Source organism: Coffea arabica, chromosome 2e (genome assembly GCF_036785885.1).
Source record: "Coffea arabica cultivar ET-39 chromosome 2e, Coffea Arabica ET-39 HiFi, whole genome shotgun sequence".
Classification (NCBI taxonomy): Eukaryota; Viridiplantae; Streptophyta; class Magnoliopsida; order Gentianales; family Rubiaceae; genus Coffea; species Coffea arabica.
This window is the reverse complement of record NC_092313.1, coordinates 6,048,346-6,062,874: the sequence shown is the minus strand read 5'-3', so window position 1 is coordinate 6,062,874 and position 14,529 is coordinate 6,048,346. Positions and strand designations below refer to the sequence as shown.

The window sequence follows — 14,529 nt, the reverse complement described above, 5'->3', positions numbered from 1 at the left end:
GGTGGGAAGCCGTAAGAGGACAGATAGGGACAAGAAGGCCGTCGGTGGCCATGGCTGTCACTATTTTTAGCCCATCACCGAATATACTGCTCCAGACTGGGAACATCATCAGGGAATTTGAATGCAAACATCGTCTAAATTATGCATGCGGTTAATGTTTACATCAACCATTTTCATCCTTTCCTTATTTTGTTCCCCCCTTGCTTTCAAGAATCAAGATAGCAAGTTCTTTCCCCTTTTCCCTTCGACCTGCAATCATCACTACTTAACCCACCAATGCTCTTCTGTTTTTTTGTAGTTTGAAATTTTTGTTGAGCTTTCGAGGGCCATAAGATTCCTCCCGTGCAAGCCTTTTTTTCCCAGCTCCCCTCCCCACAAAATCGCGACGTTTTTTCAACTTTCCTGCATTGGCCAACCGCTGGCGTTTTCATGGTTCTTTTCTTCAGCTTTCTGTGATTGGAAAGCATCCGGTTATGTTTAAAACTGAATGCCACCACGCACTACTTGCGGATCTTTTGATTTGTAGCTGTGGCCCTGAAAAAGGGCATCAATAAATGGATCTGAATCGTCTGACGGCTGGTGCTGTGTTTTAGATCAGCCAATGCTTGGATTTCGGAATAATCTCTTCAGAGTCTTGCCAGCCTAAAAGGAAAGAGCACCTTATTCTTCAGCACGACTTAGCCCATCTCCTGTGGCTTTTGTGAGCATAAAATCGCTGGAGATACTTTTAAAAGCTGGCGCCGCCGAAGCTGATGAGGATTTGAAAACAAGTGTCAACGCCTAGTGATTTTGTGCCAGTAGCAGCAAGCTCCATTGACGATCATGTTGGAAAATATAGTAAATAACAAAACTAAACTAGACAAATGCAGAGACTTTGAGGCGTGAAAAACACTCTCCTTAAAGTATTATTTGCCTCTATGTTAGATAAATTATCTCTATGATATAACAAAGTCTAAGAACTATCAATGAAAAGAAAAGGTGATTTAATTCTGTCAAAATCTTACTGTTTAAAAGAATTAAAGCACCTATCTAAGGCACTATCAGATGATGCAATCCTTATTGAATAGGTGCATACGTAGTTAATCAATTAACAGATGTGTCTGCTAAATGTAACCGTCATTAATTACTTTCAATTAATTATCACCCTATCCTAATTAGAAAGCCCCAAGGTGCCCATTGGGCTTGTCAAGATTTTATATATCTTTTAATTCATATTCAAGTGTACGAGAAATAAATCGAAATAACTTTCCCTCCAAACTAATATTTTGGAACAAGTTTGTTAAAGAAACAAGACAATGATCACTCTATCCTCTTTTAACGTGGGATAATGAACTTCAGCTTTCTCATTACAAACTAATACCAACAGATCAAGAATTCCCAGACATTACATCAGTGAGGAAAAGAAGCCAACTGCTATCAGATACCTAGGATAAAATTTTAACACTAGACAAATTTTCATGCATTTCAGACCGTCGGTTCATTGATTCTGCGGGCATTATCCCAGTGACTTTGATTGATATGGCTGAGAGATAAGATGCATTATGTTCAAATCTTTACTAATCAAGAAGGTGCTCTCAAGGACATCTCCTTCCAACGTCACAACAATTTGCCTCAAGGAAATGATTACATAAATAAAACGTCACAACCCACTGTCTGACCTGCGTTGCTCCACTAGTAGATCTTTAATCTGGAAACGAATCATCCTGCTGCTAAACTGATACTGGATATTAAATTTAATATGCCCGTGGCTAGATCTCACTCCTTGGAAATCTGCAAAGTTGCGGTGGCAGCTACTAAACAAGGGATTTTGCACGCATAACTTTAAACATAGCTTTCGAACTTTATATGCTGAGAAGTTGGAGCCCTATCTTTTTTTTTTTTTTTTGTCATCTACACCCGACTAGTCCCACAGCGCCCCAGCAGAACGGGGCTGACCGATGCTAAAGAATTTAACAGCTGGATTGCTGCCTGGGATCGAACCCAGGTGGAACTCAACTAAGGAACCTCCTTCCACCAGCAGACCAACCCAGCGCGGGCAGTTGGAGCTCTATCTTGACTGGTAGTTTTTGGTTCGCGATCGTAGCTGAAGATTATTGAAAATCTCTGACAGCCAGCCCAGATCCTAAATTTATTTAAAGTTCAGTTAGTTTCAACTTTGAATAGGCCAGATCCCACTCAATACATGGGACGTATCCAATTGTGACATTTGCTTTACTATATGTTACAAAACCTTTCTTTACCTTCTTGGGTCCAGCGCAGCGATGACGCTCCTGCCAATTAACCACTTTCCCACGTCACAAAAAAGATGCTGAACTGACAATTAAACACTTTTCTACACAAAAAAAGAGGCTGTTTGATGCTTTGTTTCGGTTAGATGATCAGATCTAGTAGTACAATTTTTAAAACAAGATGCCTTTCTAGACAATTATCATCATGTTTGCGGCATCATTACCACTTCCCTATTCAGCACAATAGGTTATACTTCCCTTGTGTGGCGCTTAGCCTTTTTATCAAGTTTATCTGCTACAAGTTTTTAAAAATTTTCGCTATAGTAACTTTAAAAAACTTCTCTAAGGGTTTTAAATTATACACCTTAAAATATTCAAAAATGTACACACTGCAAAATTTTTTTTTTAAAAACTTCTATAATAAGTTACAGTAAAATTTTAATCACACCCAAAAAAAACTCACTTGACAAACGCCATAGTTAGTTGGTCAGGAGTCAGAACTCAGCAGTTGATAGTTCCTTTAAAGAATTGCAACATATTCAATAGCATGATTAAGAGGTAACAAAGTAGAGAAGATCGGTAGTGATCATTAAGAAACGATGCATGTGATATATTAATAGTCTCGTTGTTGTTTTACCCATATTTTGGTTTGGATAAAAGTGGACATCGCAGATCAATGGGTTTGTTTGGATTGCAGTTTATTTGTCAAAATATATTTGCTTACATCATCATTACAATTTCCAACACACCTTTTTAGCTTCTCAATTACCTTTTTATCTCACATACATCACATCATAAAAAGTGCTACAGTAAAAATATCTCTAATAATTCACAATCCAAATTGTGAATTTTGGTAGAATTTTGTACCGCCTGAAATAGTGAAGCTCTTTACTAATACTAGTGGTCTTTCAGGATTTGCTAGTCAGCGTATCATCATCATTGAAACAACAGGGAATTCATGGTTGCTGCATGTAATGAAGTTCCAGTTAACTCAAATCAAATTACTGTTCTACTACATTGTCCACGTGCAATCCGTCAACACTCTACTATGGTATATTGCCACTGTCGCACAAAGTTAGAAGTCCGGGGATTCCCAGAAAAGGATGGCATTTAAGCAGTTTATGAAGCGTTTTTGTGAATCATTAATGTCCATTTCTGTTTTCTCCCCCGCAAATTCATCAAATAGTCTAAGAACTCCACTTTGCCATTTTTTTAAATTGTTGCAAATAATCTACTGGCCAAAACACGCGTTGCTCAGCTCTCACTCAAGCTCTAATTCTCAGCCGTCCAAAGGGGGTTTGGGGATCTTGTACCTGTACGAAAGGTTTGAGCTTTTTCCCTTTCCCTCCCCTTCCTTTCCATCAACGTCCGCCTCAGCAGATTCCCCAGTTTTTCCCGCTTTCCATTCTTCCTTTCTTTCCTTTCCCCCTCTCTTCAATTTCTAAATCCCAATCCCAAGCCAAGAATCTCTTTCCTTCTCGGAGATTCTCTCTTTCTTTCTCTCAAAACTAAACTTTATCAATGATGCCTTTGTTCCTCTCTCTTCCCCGTTCTCTCCTCTCTCTCTCCATCTCTTCTGTTCTTCTGTTCATTCCCCTTTTCCTCCACAACTCCCCCTCTCATCCCTCCCCTCTCTCTCTCTTAGTCCTTTTCATTTTAGGCCTCCCTTTTCAACTCTTTCTCGGAAAACCAAAACAAACTTCTATACATAGATTTCCACAGCCCTTCAGCTCATGTCTTCTTCCAGTATCAACCACCTCTCCCAGCCTTGTATATATGGTATGAAATTATACTCATTTTTGGTTCATAGTTCTTGATTATTTCTTCATTTTTAGTATGATCCCACTTGAATGTTGTGGTTGAATTCTCGTCTATATTCGTAAAGATTCCTTTTCTATTTTGGGTTGATTTTTAAGCAGGGCTTTCTTCATATGCAGAGAGGAAGTCAAGGTTTATGAAATGGCTGAGTAAGCTATTTAAGGGGGGGAGTTCGAGCAGGGGTGTCACAAGTGGACACCAACCTCAGTTTCTAGGGGACGAAAATATGGTTTGGCGTGCTCCTGTTAGATCCTTGGTAACTTCTATACAAGCTGCTAACTTTGTGATCTTTTTCTAAGATAATTGTTGATCGCCAATCTTTTGCTAGTAGTATACTTGTGTTACTGTAAATGTTACTTGAGCACGTGCAATGGTGTAATGGTATAGTATAGAACAGACAAGAATACTGGTTGTCTTGGTTACAGGAATAACATTGATTATTTGTATTTTAATGTAATAGAATCTGTTTAACATTTATCTCAGGATGATCGCTCTCGAGCTAATAAAGAAAAAGAGGAGTTAGACCGAGCAATTGCACTTTCTCTTGCTGAAGATTTAAAAAGGCCGCAAGGTAATTTATTTGTTTTATCCTATAGTACACCATTCTAAAGCTATGAAAATAAATGATTTATTTGGTCTCCCCTGTTCATTGACTTCAAATTTCTGCTCCTCCCCCTTTTTTTTTGTTGCCTCTGCATTGCATCCAAGATTAAAGAGTTTTTTTATTGCAGGATACCGGTGGCGATCAGACCACGATGAAGATCTGGGGAGCTCACTTCATGGGAACCTAAGTTCGGCATACCCTCCCTATGCTCCCAGAGAATATTATCCAAGATCATATCTGTAATTCTTCTTATTGCACAGTCGCCCTTCCTTATTCTTTTAACCAATAAGTTTACTCGTTTATACTCACGATGCGTCAATGTCACTTCTAATTGATGCTATCTCTCAGAACTTTGAAGTGTGCCAAAAAAATTGAGAGTTTTGTTTTTCTTGATGAGTACGGTAGGCAAAATGTATGCTGCTTCTGTCTAGTGGATTGATAAAGTGTTAGGCAATCCTTGTGCCCAAAACAAAAGTAACGAGCTATCTACCATGGATGTTTTCTATTCTTGGTTCATAAATTATTCTCTTTTCTGCTATTCTATTTTCCATTAATCTAAAGCATAGTATAGTTCAGTTTGCAGTATGTGCTTAGAATCCCTTCATGATGATTAATACTTTAGATGAGTTTAACTAATTCTGCATGACATGTCAAATACCATTAGCATGACATCTTTTTATGGCAAATATGTTCTCAATGTTCGAGTTGTTGATACAGTATGCATGGCCCATAACTTGCAGAATCTGTAGTGGTTGCAACCGTGAAATTGGCACTGGTAATTATTTGGGATGCATGGGGACATTTTTTCATCCAGATTGCTTCCGATGTCATGCTTGTGGATCCCCAATTACTGAATTTGAGGTAGTTTGTTCTCTTTTGGATCTCTGACTACTATCTTTAGTTATTCGATCTGTTTTCGCTTATAGTGGAAGGAGGTTATACTTGGATATTTTCTCCAATCCTCTTTCTTTTCTGCATGCATTAAGAAAATTGTGCTTGTTCTCATTCCATCTCTTATTGATTTACTTTTTTGATTGAAGTTTTCTTTGTCAGGTGGTTATTCATACCATAAATCTTGCTTCAAAGAGCTGGCTCATCCCAAATGTGAAGTCTGCCACCAATTTGTAACGATACAGCTCCTTTGAATGTTAATCTTACATTTTCTCATAATAACTTCAATTGCTATGAGATAATAACCTTGAATTCGTTCTAAGTTGTTACAGTTATTGTGTCTGATTGACTGTTTAGTATGATATTACCTTATTCTGTTCTCTCACTTGAAAATAGTAACTCCCTAGAAAACTGGATGATTTTGACCATGCTGATAGGCGAATTGATTTAGCCCCTCTTAAGCAACTAGTGTTTCTTTGTGGACTAAACACAGGATGCTTCAGAAAGCAACTGGTTCCATGGAAAAAAAATGTTTTTTTTCTCTTTCACAATAACTTTTCCTCTGGGATAACTTACCGAGCTGCAAAATGGAACTGTATTGCATTTATCAATTGCATTGGCATGTAAGCACAATGAATTCAATCCTTGGCAATTCCAGCTAATGCCTGATAAGTACAGCAGAAAGCATCAAAGGTTGTTTCAGAGTCCACGTTTTGTAAGTTTTGCAGAGTATGTGCAAGCATCTTCTGAATGTTGACTTTGTGATTATCTGTACCCTGAACTGTTTTGGTGGCAAAGTAATTGAAATATCTTGCAGTAGTAATGCCTTGATTTTAAGGAAATGGTACTTATTAAGGAAACTACGTAGATTGAGTACCACTGTTTTTTAGGTACCTAGGTGCTCTCTGAATGGCATACTTCATGTGAAGCTTATTACTTTGTGAAATAAACCTATATTAACTCCCTTTTGAACTATTTATTACTGTCAGATTCCAACAAATGGAGCTGGTTTGATTGAGTATAGGTGCCACCCCTTCTGGTCTCAGAAATACTGCCCCTCACACGAGTATGACAAGACGCCTCGATGCTGCAGTTGTGAAAGACTGGAGGTAGTATATCTTGGGTTTTATCTGTCATAATTGATGATATTTATTTTAAACTACACTTGTATATTATTGAACAGATTCCTTTCCTGTGCTTTTAATGCTCTTTTCCCTTGGGTTTATCTCCTCATTCTACTTGTTACTTAATTCTATATTTATGTTACTCTATCTCGTTTCTTCTTTAGTCGCGCAGTGCAAGATACATATCACTAGGAGATGGACGTAGTTTATGCTTAGAATGCATGGAATCTGCCATTATGGATACCGGTGACTGCCAGCCACTTTATCATGCCATTAGAGATTACTTTGAAGGAATGAACATGAGAATTGATCAGCAAATCCCCATGCTTCTTGTTGAAAGACAAGCTCTTAATGAAGCTATTGAAGGCGAGAAACAAGTAATAAACATTTCCATCTCCCCTCATATATCCTTCACTGTAGAGCTTTTGCTGATATAAAAAATTTTTCCCAGGGTTTCCACCACATGCCTGAAACTAGGGGTTTATGCCTTTCTGAAGAGCAGACTGTTACCAGTGTATGACTTCTTACATGACTTACAAATTCTTAATTCAGGAAATGTATGAACTTTTCATCACGCAAGTCTTGTGTGCTTTTTGGTTTGTGCTTTTTGATTCCTTCAAAAATATCCAGATTTTGAGAAGACCAAGGTTTGGAGGTCACAGTTTGGTAGGGATGACAAGACAACCTCAGAAATTAACTCGGAAATGTGAAGTAACAGCTATTCTGGTTCTGTATGGCCTTCCAAGGTGATTTCCATCAAATAAATGCATACAATAACTATTAAGGGTCTCAACAGCTTTTTGCACACCATACCTGTATGCCTCACCATTCATATGTTTATTGATCGTTATGAGATGACTTCCCATCTGACCTTTGATTTCCCATGACAATGCAGATTATTAACTGGTGCCATTCTGGCTCATGAATTGATGCATGCCTGGTTGCGTCTAAAAGGTAATTGTTCTGATGCTGGAATTTCTATGATCATGTTGATTGCATCAACAATGATTACTGTATGATGCAGAAAAAATAACTGCACATATATCATAAAAACAGCATTTTATCTGTCGGCTTCTGTTTCTTTCAAGACTTCGCTAGAGCTCAATGCAAGAAGAGCTTATGTGTTGTGCACTCAAAAAAGTTTCCTTTAAAATATGCAGGTTACCGTAATCTGAATCCTCAGGTGGAAGAAGGTATCTGTCAAGTGCTTTCGCATTTGTGGCTGGAGTCTGAAGTTATGCCCGAATTCAGAAACATGCCATCCACATCAGCAGCTTCATCATCCTCATCGTCAACTTGGTCATCATCTAAGAAAGGGGGAAAATCACACATAGAAAGCAAGCTGGGCGAGTTTTTTATGCATCAGATAGCAAACGATGCTTCGCCAGCATATGGAGAAGGATTTAGAGCTGCTAATGCTGCTGTAAAGAAATATGGTTTACGCCGTACCTTGGACCACATCCGCGAAAACAGAAGCTTTCCTGAATAAGTTTCATGTATATGGCAAGTCCTAAACCTCGTTCAAGATTCATCCCCGTCAAAGATGGTGGAAATAACTCCTCGGGAGGAATGAGTTTGATCATGCCAAATTGGATTAGCTCCCTCTAATTTTTTTGGGGGCCCTTTTGAGGATGCGTTTAAGATTTACTGGTTCCTGAATAAGAAGCATGTCTTTCGACCAGAAGGATGGATCCTTGGGCCGACAACTTCATTAACCACTGACAGAATCCTGAAGCGTGATATCCAGGAGATGGGAAACTCCTCCGCTACAATGTCCTGTTGCGCTAAACTCTGATGTATTACTCTGTATGAGAGCTAAAAAATAGGATTTTAAATTCAATCAACGAAATAGAAAGATTCTGTTTGTTAAACCTTTGGTTAGATCTTGGATCCATGATTGTTATTTTCTTGATGGACTTGAACATCATCCGAAAATCCCAAATCCAATCTGAACAGAAAACTTTGGAAGTATAACTTACCATGGACGGAAACCGTACCGGAGCTGTTTGGACACTTGTAGTTTTCCAATTCCAAGCTTCAATCACTTCGACTCCGGATGCCTCGAGAAAACTTAGAAATCTTTACCACCCAAGATGAGTGAATACTTAGGCGTCTAACATAATTTGCAAAGAGCAATTAGATTCACATAAGATGTCACATGCTGAGCATTCATAAATATTAGGGTTATTGCAGTAAACAATTATCTTACAGAATCCAAAAAGAAAAATATCTAAACTAGATGGATCAATGAAGTCAGATGCTCAAAATTATTCGTCTTACAGATGATTCTATGAAGGTGTGAAGAATATGCCGGAGTAAAATTGAAGTATACCGCTCTATACAAGAAAATTGCGGTTTTCCGGTATTACAAATTACAACATAGCCCTATCTGAGAAATGTTGTCTAACAAACCATCTTCATATCATGCATTGTGCTTGAATATATGAAGTTACTTTCCGGGACACCAACAGCGTCAACTTCCAGGAATGTTTGATAAAACCTGCTTCAACTTTTCATACGTCATGAACACAATACTCACACTTGGCACTACCTTATAATATTCAGGTAAAATTCCTCTGTACAAACCGCGAAAGCCTTCCGTTCGAAATATATGCCTGAATGTACCAAAAAGTCCCGTCTTGTAAACACGGGCTCGACCACCTGCTCCTTCCAACTGCATTCGGCGCCTCACAAGATCCAAAGGGAATGTTGCTACAAAATAAAGTATATGAAATCAAGGGGGAAAAAAAAAGACAAAAACCAGTCCAGTGGGTGAAGGAAGTCACACTGTACCTCAATGAAAATGTCACAAAAACCAGAATATTATGCCTGAATTTTCACCAAACATCAAGCTTCTACATGAAGTTATTCAATCACTGATTTATAAGACAAGGAAAATACATATTACAGCAGACAACAATTAGGTAGAAATACCTAAATAGTGCATTAACATCCTATATCAAGAAACTATAGAATTAATGTTCACCACCAATGTTAGGTTGCCCAACAATGAGTTGCAAAGCTTGAATAATACAATGGAAAACTAATTCAGTACGATCTTTCAAGGATTTAACTACAAAATGGATTAGGGCCCAAGGCAGAAAACTCTTTAACTAGAGACCAAAGTCAGTTGAGACAACTTTGTAGGTTTTGCATGAGGGTACTTTTACATTATGCGTCTACTTTCCTCTTATCTAAGTTAATGTGGCATTTCTAGTTTTCTCCTCTTGCTCCATCTCTATCTTTCTCCATCCATTAACACCCCCCCCCCCCAAAAAAAAGAAAACAAGAGAAGGAAAAAAAATCATTTTTCCTGGATATGCCTTTCTTCTTCTGTGCTAGCATGTGATTTAATCCTCTTCTGCTCTTTTCTTGGTTTTCCTTTTCCTACTTGGGCGCAGGGATTAGGAACAGAGTAAAAGGGGGGGGGGGGGGGATTTTGGGACCTGGGAGCAAGGGGAAAGTATAAAATGATCAAGTGAAGTCATGTCTGATATGAACCAAAAAATCAGTCACAAAGAGTGAAGCTTCAAGGATTTGAGTAAAATCAAGGAGCAATTGGTATAGGAAGCCTATTGAGAAGCATACCTCAAAGAGGACGCCTCTCACATCTGGCAACCTCAAACACATTTTGGGTCACCTCAAAATAGCCACCCTATATGGAGCCAACTGCATGTTTGGAGAGCCAAGCATCCAATGAATTTAGGACACCGAAAGTTATACTATTAAAACTCTTACGTAAACAATAAATTTACTTTCTGAACTGCAAGAAGTAAAAATTTTTGTTCCACTTTCCTTGCACAAATTCCCATATTCCAAACATTTGAGAGCATCTAGCTCTAAGGACCAGTCTGATTAGTTACTTAGTAAACACTTGGACCTCTATCTGCTTCTCTGCATCAAAAGCAATGAAGACAGCGAGAGCCAGTAACATCTTTCATTAAATACCAAAAAGAAGGGGTTTATTCATGTAACTCAGCAGCGAGTGATCCACTTTTCAACTGTCAAAACCCATCATTATCTACAACTCTCTCTTTGGTTTCTGTGCAATATGTAGAAGCAGTACGCAACATAATTGCAGCAAATTCTGGGGACAAAGCATGAATATATAACTGCAATAATTCTCTACAATCTTTAGTTTGCAGTACTCTGAAGAATGAAACAATCAAAAGAATAGTTAAAACAAAATGTTTACAAGAAACAAAAGCAACACTAGCACAATGTGTGTCAGATGGAACTTCAGCATCAAGTACAACAAAAAAGGTTAAACAATAAAAGAGGTTAGATCAATTGCATAGTTCCTCTTAAAAAACGCACTTATTAAAACAATAGCAATTTATTAAAAAAATGTGTCTTTTTCCATGTAGACTGAACTAAATCTAACTCACTATGACCATATCCCGTTAGCAAGTAGTGCATACCTACACACGCCTGGTACATTCAATAGAATGTTTCCGAATACAACCAGAAGGTTGTAAACCAGCAACTCAGTTTACACTATTCTGAGCGCCAGAAGAAGCACCACTATCTTATAAGTTGTGCTGGATCTAGAGCTTTTCCAGGTAAAAGAGTGACAGCTGCTGGTCATGTTTAGGTATTCGAGTAATATTAGTACAAGGCCAACCTTCAAAGACTTTTGCGAGGAGTGAGGTTATACCATTGTCATTTCTCCTGCCTAAATTACCCAAGAAAAACAGTTCCAGTTCAAAAGATGCAGAAAACAAGTGTTAGCAGGCACAACGCCACAACAGCTGGACACTGAAAACAAACTGTATTTTCATTCTCCAAATTCTTCATAGAAAACAAATAAATTTTCGAAAGAAAAACTTAATGCAGTAATATGAATAAGCGCTTAGCGGAACCTCACCGGTGGATGATGCAATGCCTGATAGACTGCCACAACTAAGGCTGACCAAGACAGTTGAGTCATCTGGCCTGATGTTAACAAGGAACTTGCATTAAAATTTCAAGATAACTCCAAAACTTTTTGGATACACGCTATGCTTTCATGGTGGCAGAAGAACAATTTCAACCACACAAACAACAATGCTGACCAGCATTTCATTAGCTTAAAGTAAGTGCTTCATTTAGTGTTGATTACCTGTGAAAATGCCATAATGTCCTTGCTGTATCATAAACCGAGAAACTGATTGCCAAATTAGGACCAACACCCTGCAATATCACCAAATCAGTAAGCAGACCCCAGAATAAATCTGATACTCTCCAAAAAATGGATCTAGAACCATATAAGGTACCAATAAAGTTGCTCCAAGTCCTTTATAGAGGCCAAAGGCACCTTCTTCCCTGCTAATTGTACATAGAGCATGCCAAATACCACGGTAATAGGCAACATTTGTCTGCAAAGTGTAAAATACATTCAATGAGATGGTAATCAGAAAAGAGTAGCATGACGTTTTTTTTTGTTGGGGTACTTTCTTATTCAGGCAGATATAGTGGCCTTAAGGGTGCCAAGAAAGAGAAATGGTGCTCTCAGTAGAGCAAGAAAAAGTGTACATGCAAAGAGAAGAAAGACTAATTGCCTAATGCACACCTGTAGGTTGAAAAACTCATCCCAAACAGACTAGATACACATTGTGGTTGCAAAACATCATAAGCTAGCAATATAGATGGGGGAGCATTAGAAAGACCATGGGGAGCAGTTGCTCCACAAAATTAGTCATCCAAAACAGGGAGATGTATATGCAGAAAAACCCCACATACATTGACATATTTAGCTCCTAGTACAGTCGTTAACAAAAGCAAGATAAAACATAGACATACTGAACAAACAGGTTCATTAAGCAAAATTTAATGAATGCTCATAAACATGGTTTCTTCATTATGTACCTGAGCAGCAAGGCGTGTCCTTACAAGATCCAGAGGGTATGTAACAGAAGCAGCAGTTATTCCAGCCAACCCACCTGCTATAAGTCGTATACAAAGGTCTTTTCTTACATTTTCTCCTGGACTTTCAACTCCCCAAATTAACTGTAGGAGCTGTGACATGACAAAAGATCATAAAACAAAATGAATGACGTACAGAACAGGTAAAAAGCAATCTGTGAAAGCAAGCACTTGTGGAAACATAACAAGATTTCATCATGAAACATGAGTACCAACATTCTTATAGCGCTCAAATGTATAAAAGCTGACAGAAGAATAGGGCAGACGATGAGCAATTGTGACCAAATTTCCCTTCCAGAATGCCCGAAATCCCTCTTCTCTCATGATACGCCTGGCCTCATGCCAAATACTAGCTTTCTTCAGGCTAGCAGCATCAGAATGCATTCCTTGTAGCTGTGAATACAAAGGTAACATCATCTTCATGATATACAGAGACTGGGTGCAGGTGGATTTTTCTTTTTAAAAAAAAAAAAGAAATTCAACAACAACAGCAGCAGCAGCAACAACGTTGTTATGAATATAAAAGTGAAATCTTGGTAAACACGAATGTTCAATGTACTGGATCATGGACGAAACGATGGCTAATTGATGGGAGCTTCTAAAACAGTAACAAGGCTTCTCGCTGTTTATCACTAACAAAAGCCAATACCTAATCAATATAGGACGAAGAGACACCGGCTATGACCATAAGAATATGCATTTTAAGAAAACCAGACGAAAGGAAAGTGTAAAAGAACGCACAGGCGAGTCCCCTGCAAAAGGCAGAAAAGGTTATTTCCAAACTGAATGTCAATTATGAGCTTTCTGAACAATTTATTTCTAAAAGAACAAGGTAGTGTTTCTCCCAACTGACAGGAATATGAGTTTTCTATGCACATCTTTCTGAATAAGACGTCAAATTCTCGCTCCAGCAGCACATACACACCATTTCCTGATTTCATTGGCACCACTTGTACATATTGAGGCCAATGCCCACATGTTGCAACTTGCAATACCCGATTCTGTGCTCATCCTAAATCTAATGAACCGCCTCAATTCAGGATAGAATACAAAGCAAAACTCAATAGCAACCTTGAACCGGCATCAAAATCTGATTTTTTTTTATATCCTTCACCACTTTACTAAAGAGTTCCTCCCAAGTGCTCTCGGAGACGTAAAATGAGCATTTAAAAAAAAAAATGAAAGAAGCGTCGAACCTGAAAGAGAATAGTGAGGCGAGCAAGAGGAGCGGTACAGGTCTTGCCCACAGCACCGGCAATTCCGCCGGCGAGAAGCTGCGAAACTGTTCCGATGTGCGATTGATGATTATGATGAAAGGCTCTCTCCTTATGCTGCTCCATCAACTTATGGGCAGCACCGGAGGCGCCTCCGTCGACCACCACCGCTCCATGGCCAGTATTCATAACCCTCTGCCCGCCGCGTCCTCCTCCTCCTTCCACCACCACCCGAGCTCTAGCTTCAGTTTGCATTCCAGCCTTCTATCTGTCGCAATTGATATACGAAATGATAATACGTATTTATACGCAAGTCTACACTCTGTACAGCGGACGGTTTTGAGTTTAGTGAGACGAATACCTGCAACAAGCAGCAGCAGCTGTATATGTTTGGTTTGGGACGCAGGAAAAAGCGTCGAACAAAGGACGACGACGTCGTAGCTGGAATGGTTTTAGGAGAATGGCGGTTTGGGGCCGTCCATTGGATTTGGGGCGGTGGTTTTTGTGGCCAAGTAAATCACGAATCACGCGACTGGAATGTTTAACTCTAAAAAAATAAGGATTAATCTTGTCAGTATATACACAATTATCGTTATATATATATATAATATGTGTAAAATTAGAATTTAAAATTAAAATTTTGTTCACGTGTCATCCATTTAATTATTATAATGTATACACTGACGGTGTATATAAGATTTACTTAAAAAGTAATTGACCTTTTCATTCAGCAACGACCCCAACCA

The 14,529-nt window shown here is 38.6% G+C and overlaps 2 protein-coding genes across 6 annotated transcripts; one reads left to right on the top strand and one right to left on the bottom strand.

The window, feature by feature from the left end:
* The first annotated feature begins 3,532 nt into the window (after positions 1 to 3,532).
* LOC140036584 (protein DA1-related 2-like) lies at positions 3,533 to 8,536 on the top strand. 3 transcript variants are annotated; one of them, XM_072078469.1, is made up of 12 exons: positions 3,533 to 4,007; positions 4,145 to 4,302; positions 4,530 to 4,617; positions 4,778 to 4,889; positions 5,391 to 5,511; positions 5,691 to 5,774; positions 6,531 to 6,650; positions 6,830 to 7,042; positions 7,117 to 7,179; positions 7,296 to 7,411; positions 7,561 to 7,619; positions 7,826 to 8,536. In XM_072078469.1, exons 1-12 carry the CDS (start codon positions 3,962 to 3,964, stop codon positions 8,152 to 8,154), a joined length of 1,509 nt encoding a protein of 502 aa, XP_071934570.1. In that variant the 5' UTR covers positions 3,533 to 3,961; the 3' UTR covers positions 8,155 to 8,536. The 3 variants fall into 3 exon arrangements, with proteins under 3 accessions (XP_071934570.1, XP_071934572.1, XP_071934571.1); XM_072078471.1 differs by having other exon boundaries at positions 3,534 to 4,007; positions 4,166 to 4,302; XM_072078470.1 differs by having other exon boundaries at positions 3,534 to 4,007; positions 4,148 to 4,302.
* A 270-nt stretch (positions 8,537 to 8,806) lies between these two features.
* LOC140003886 (uncharacterized) lies at positions 8,807 to 14,301 on the bottom strand. Of its 3 annotated transcripts, none has more exons than XM_072078472.1 (8): positions 14,145 to 14,301; positions 13,766 to 14,051; positions 12,786 to 12,962; positions 12,513 to 12,662; positions 11,921 to 12,022; positions 11,767 to 11,837; positions 11,533 to 11,600; positions 8,807 to 9,377 (listed from the first exon to the last, which is right to left on the bottom strand). In XM_072078472.1, the coding sequence occupies exons 2-8, from the start codon at positions 14,036 to 14,038 to the stop codon at positions 9,139 to 9,141; spliced, it is 1,080 nt and encodes a 359-aa protein (XP_071934573.1). In that variant the 5' UTR covers positions 14,039 to 14,051; positions 14,145 to 14,301; the 3' UTR covers positions 8,807 to 9,138. The 3 variants fall into 3 exon arrangements, 2 of the variants coding, with proteins under 2 accessions (XP_071934573.1, XP_071934574.1); XM_072078473.1 differs by having other exon boundaries at positions 8,807 to 9,165; positions 9,252 to 9,377; positions 13,766 to 14,291; XR_011840126.1 differs by adding an exon at positions 10,254 to 11,340 and having other exon boundaries at positions 9,176 to 9,377; positions 13,766 to 14,294.
* Positions 14,302 to 14,529: the final 228 nt, after the last annotated feature.

Excerpts from the sequence above, each read along its gene's own strand:
- LOC140036584 (XM_072078469.1), top strand. The coding sequence starts at position 3,962 with ATGTCTTCTTCCAGTATCAACCACCTCTCCCAGCCTTGTATATATG. Across the intron at positions 7,180-7,295 it reads AAGAGCAGACTGTTACCAGT|ATTTTGAGAAGACCAAGGTT; the intron begins GTATGACTTCTT and ends AAAAATATCCAG. Across the intron at positions 7,620-7,825 it reads TGCCTGGTTGCGTCTAAAAG|GTTACCGTAATCTGAATCCT; the intron begins GTAATTGTTCTG and ends TAAAATATGCAG.
- LOC140003886 (XM_072078472.1), bottom strand. The coding sequence starts at position 14,038 with ATGCAAACTGAAGCTAGAGCTCGGGTGGTGGTGGAAGGAGGAGGAGGA. Across the intron at positions 12,963-13,765 it reads GCCTCACTATTCTCTTTCAG|CTACAAGGAATGCATTCTGA; the intron begins GTTCGACGCTTC and ends TTGTATTCACAG. Across the intron at positions 12,023-12,512 it reads GGACACGCCTTGCTGCTCAG|ACAAATGTTGCCTATTACCG; the intron begins GTACATAATGAA and ends TACACTTTGCAG.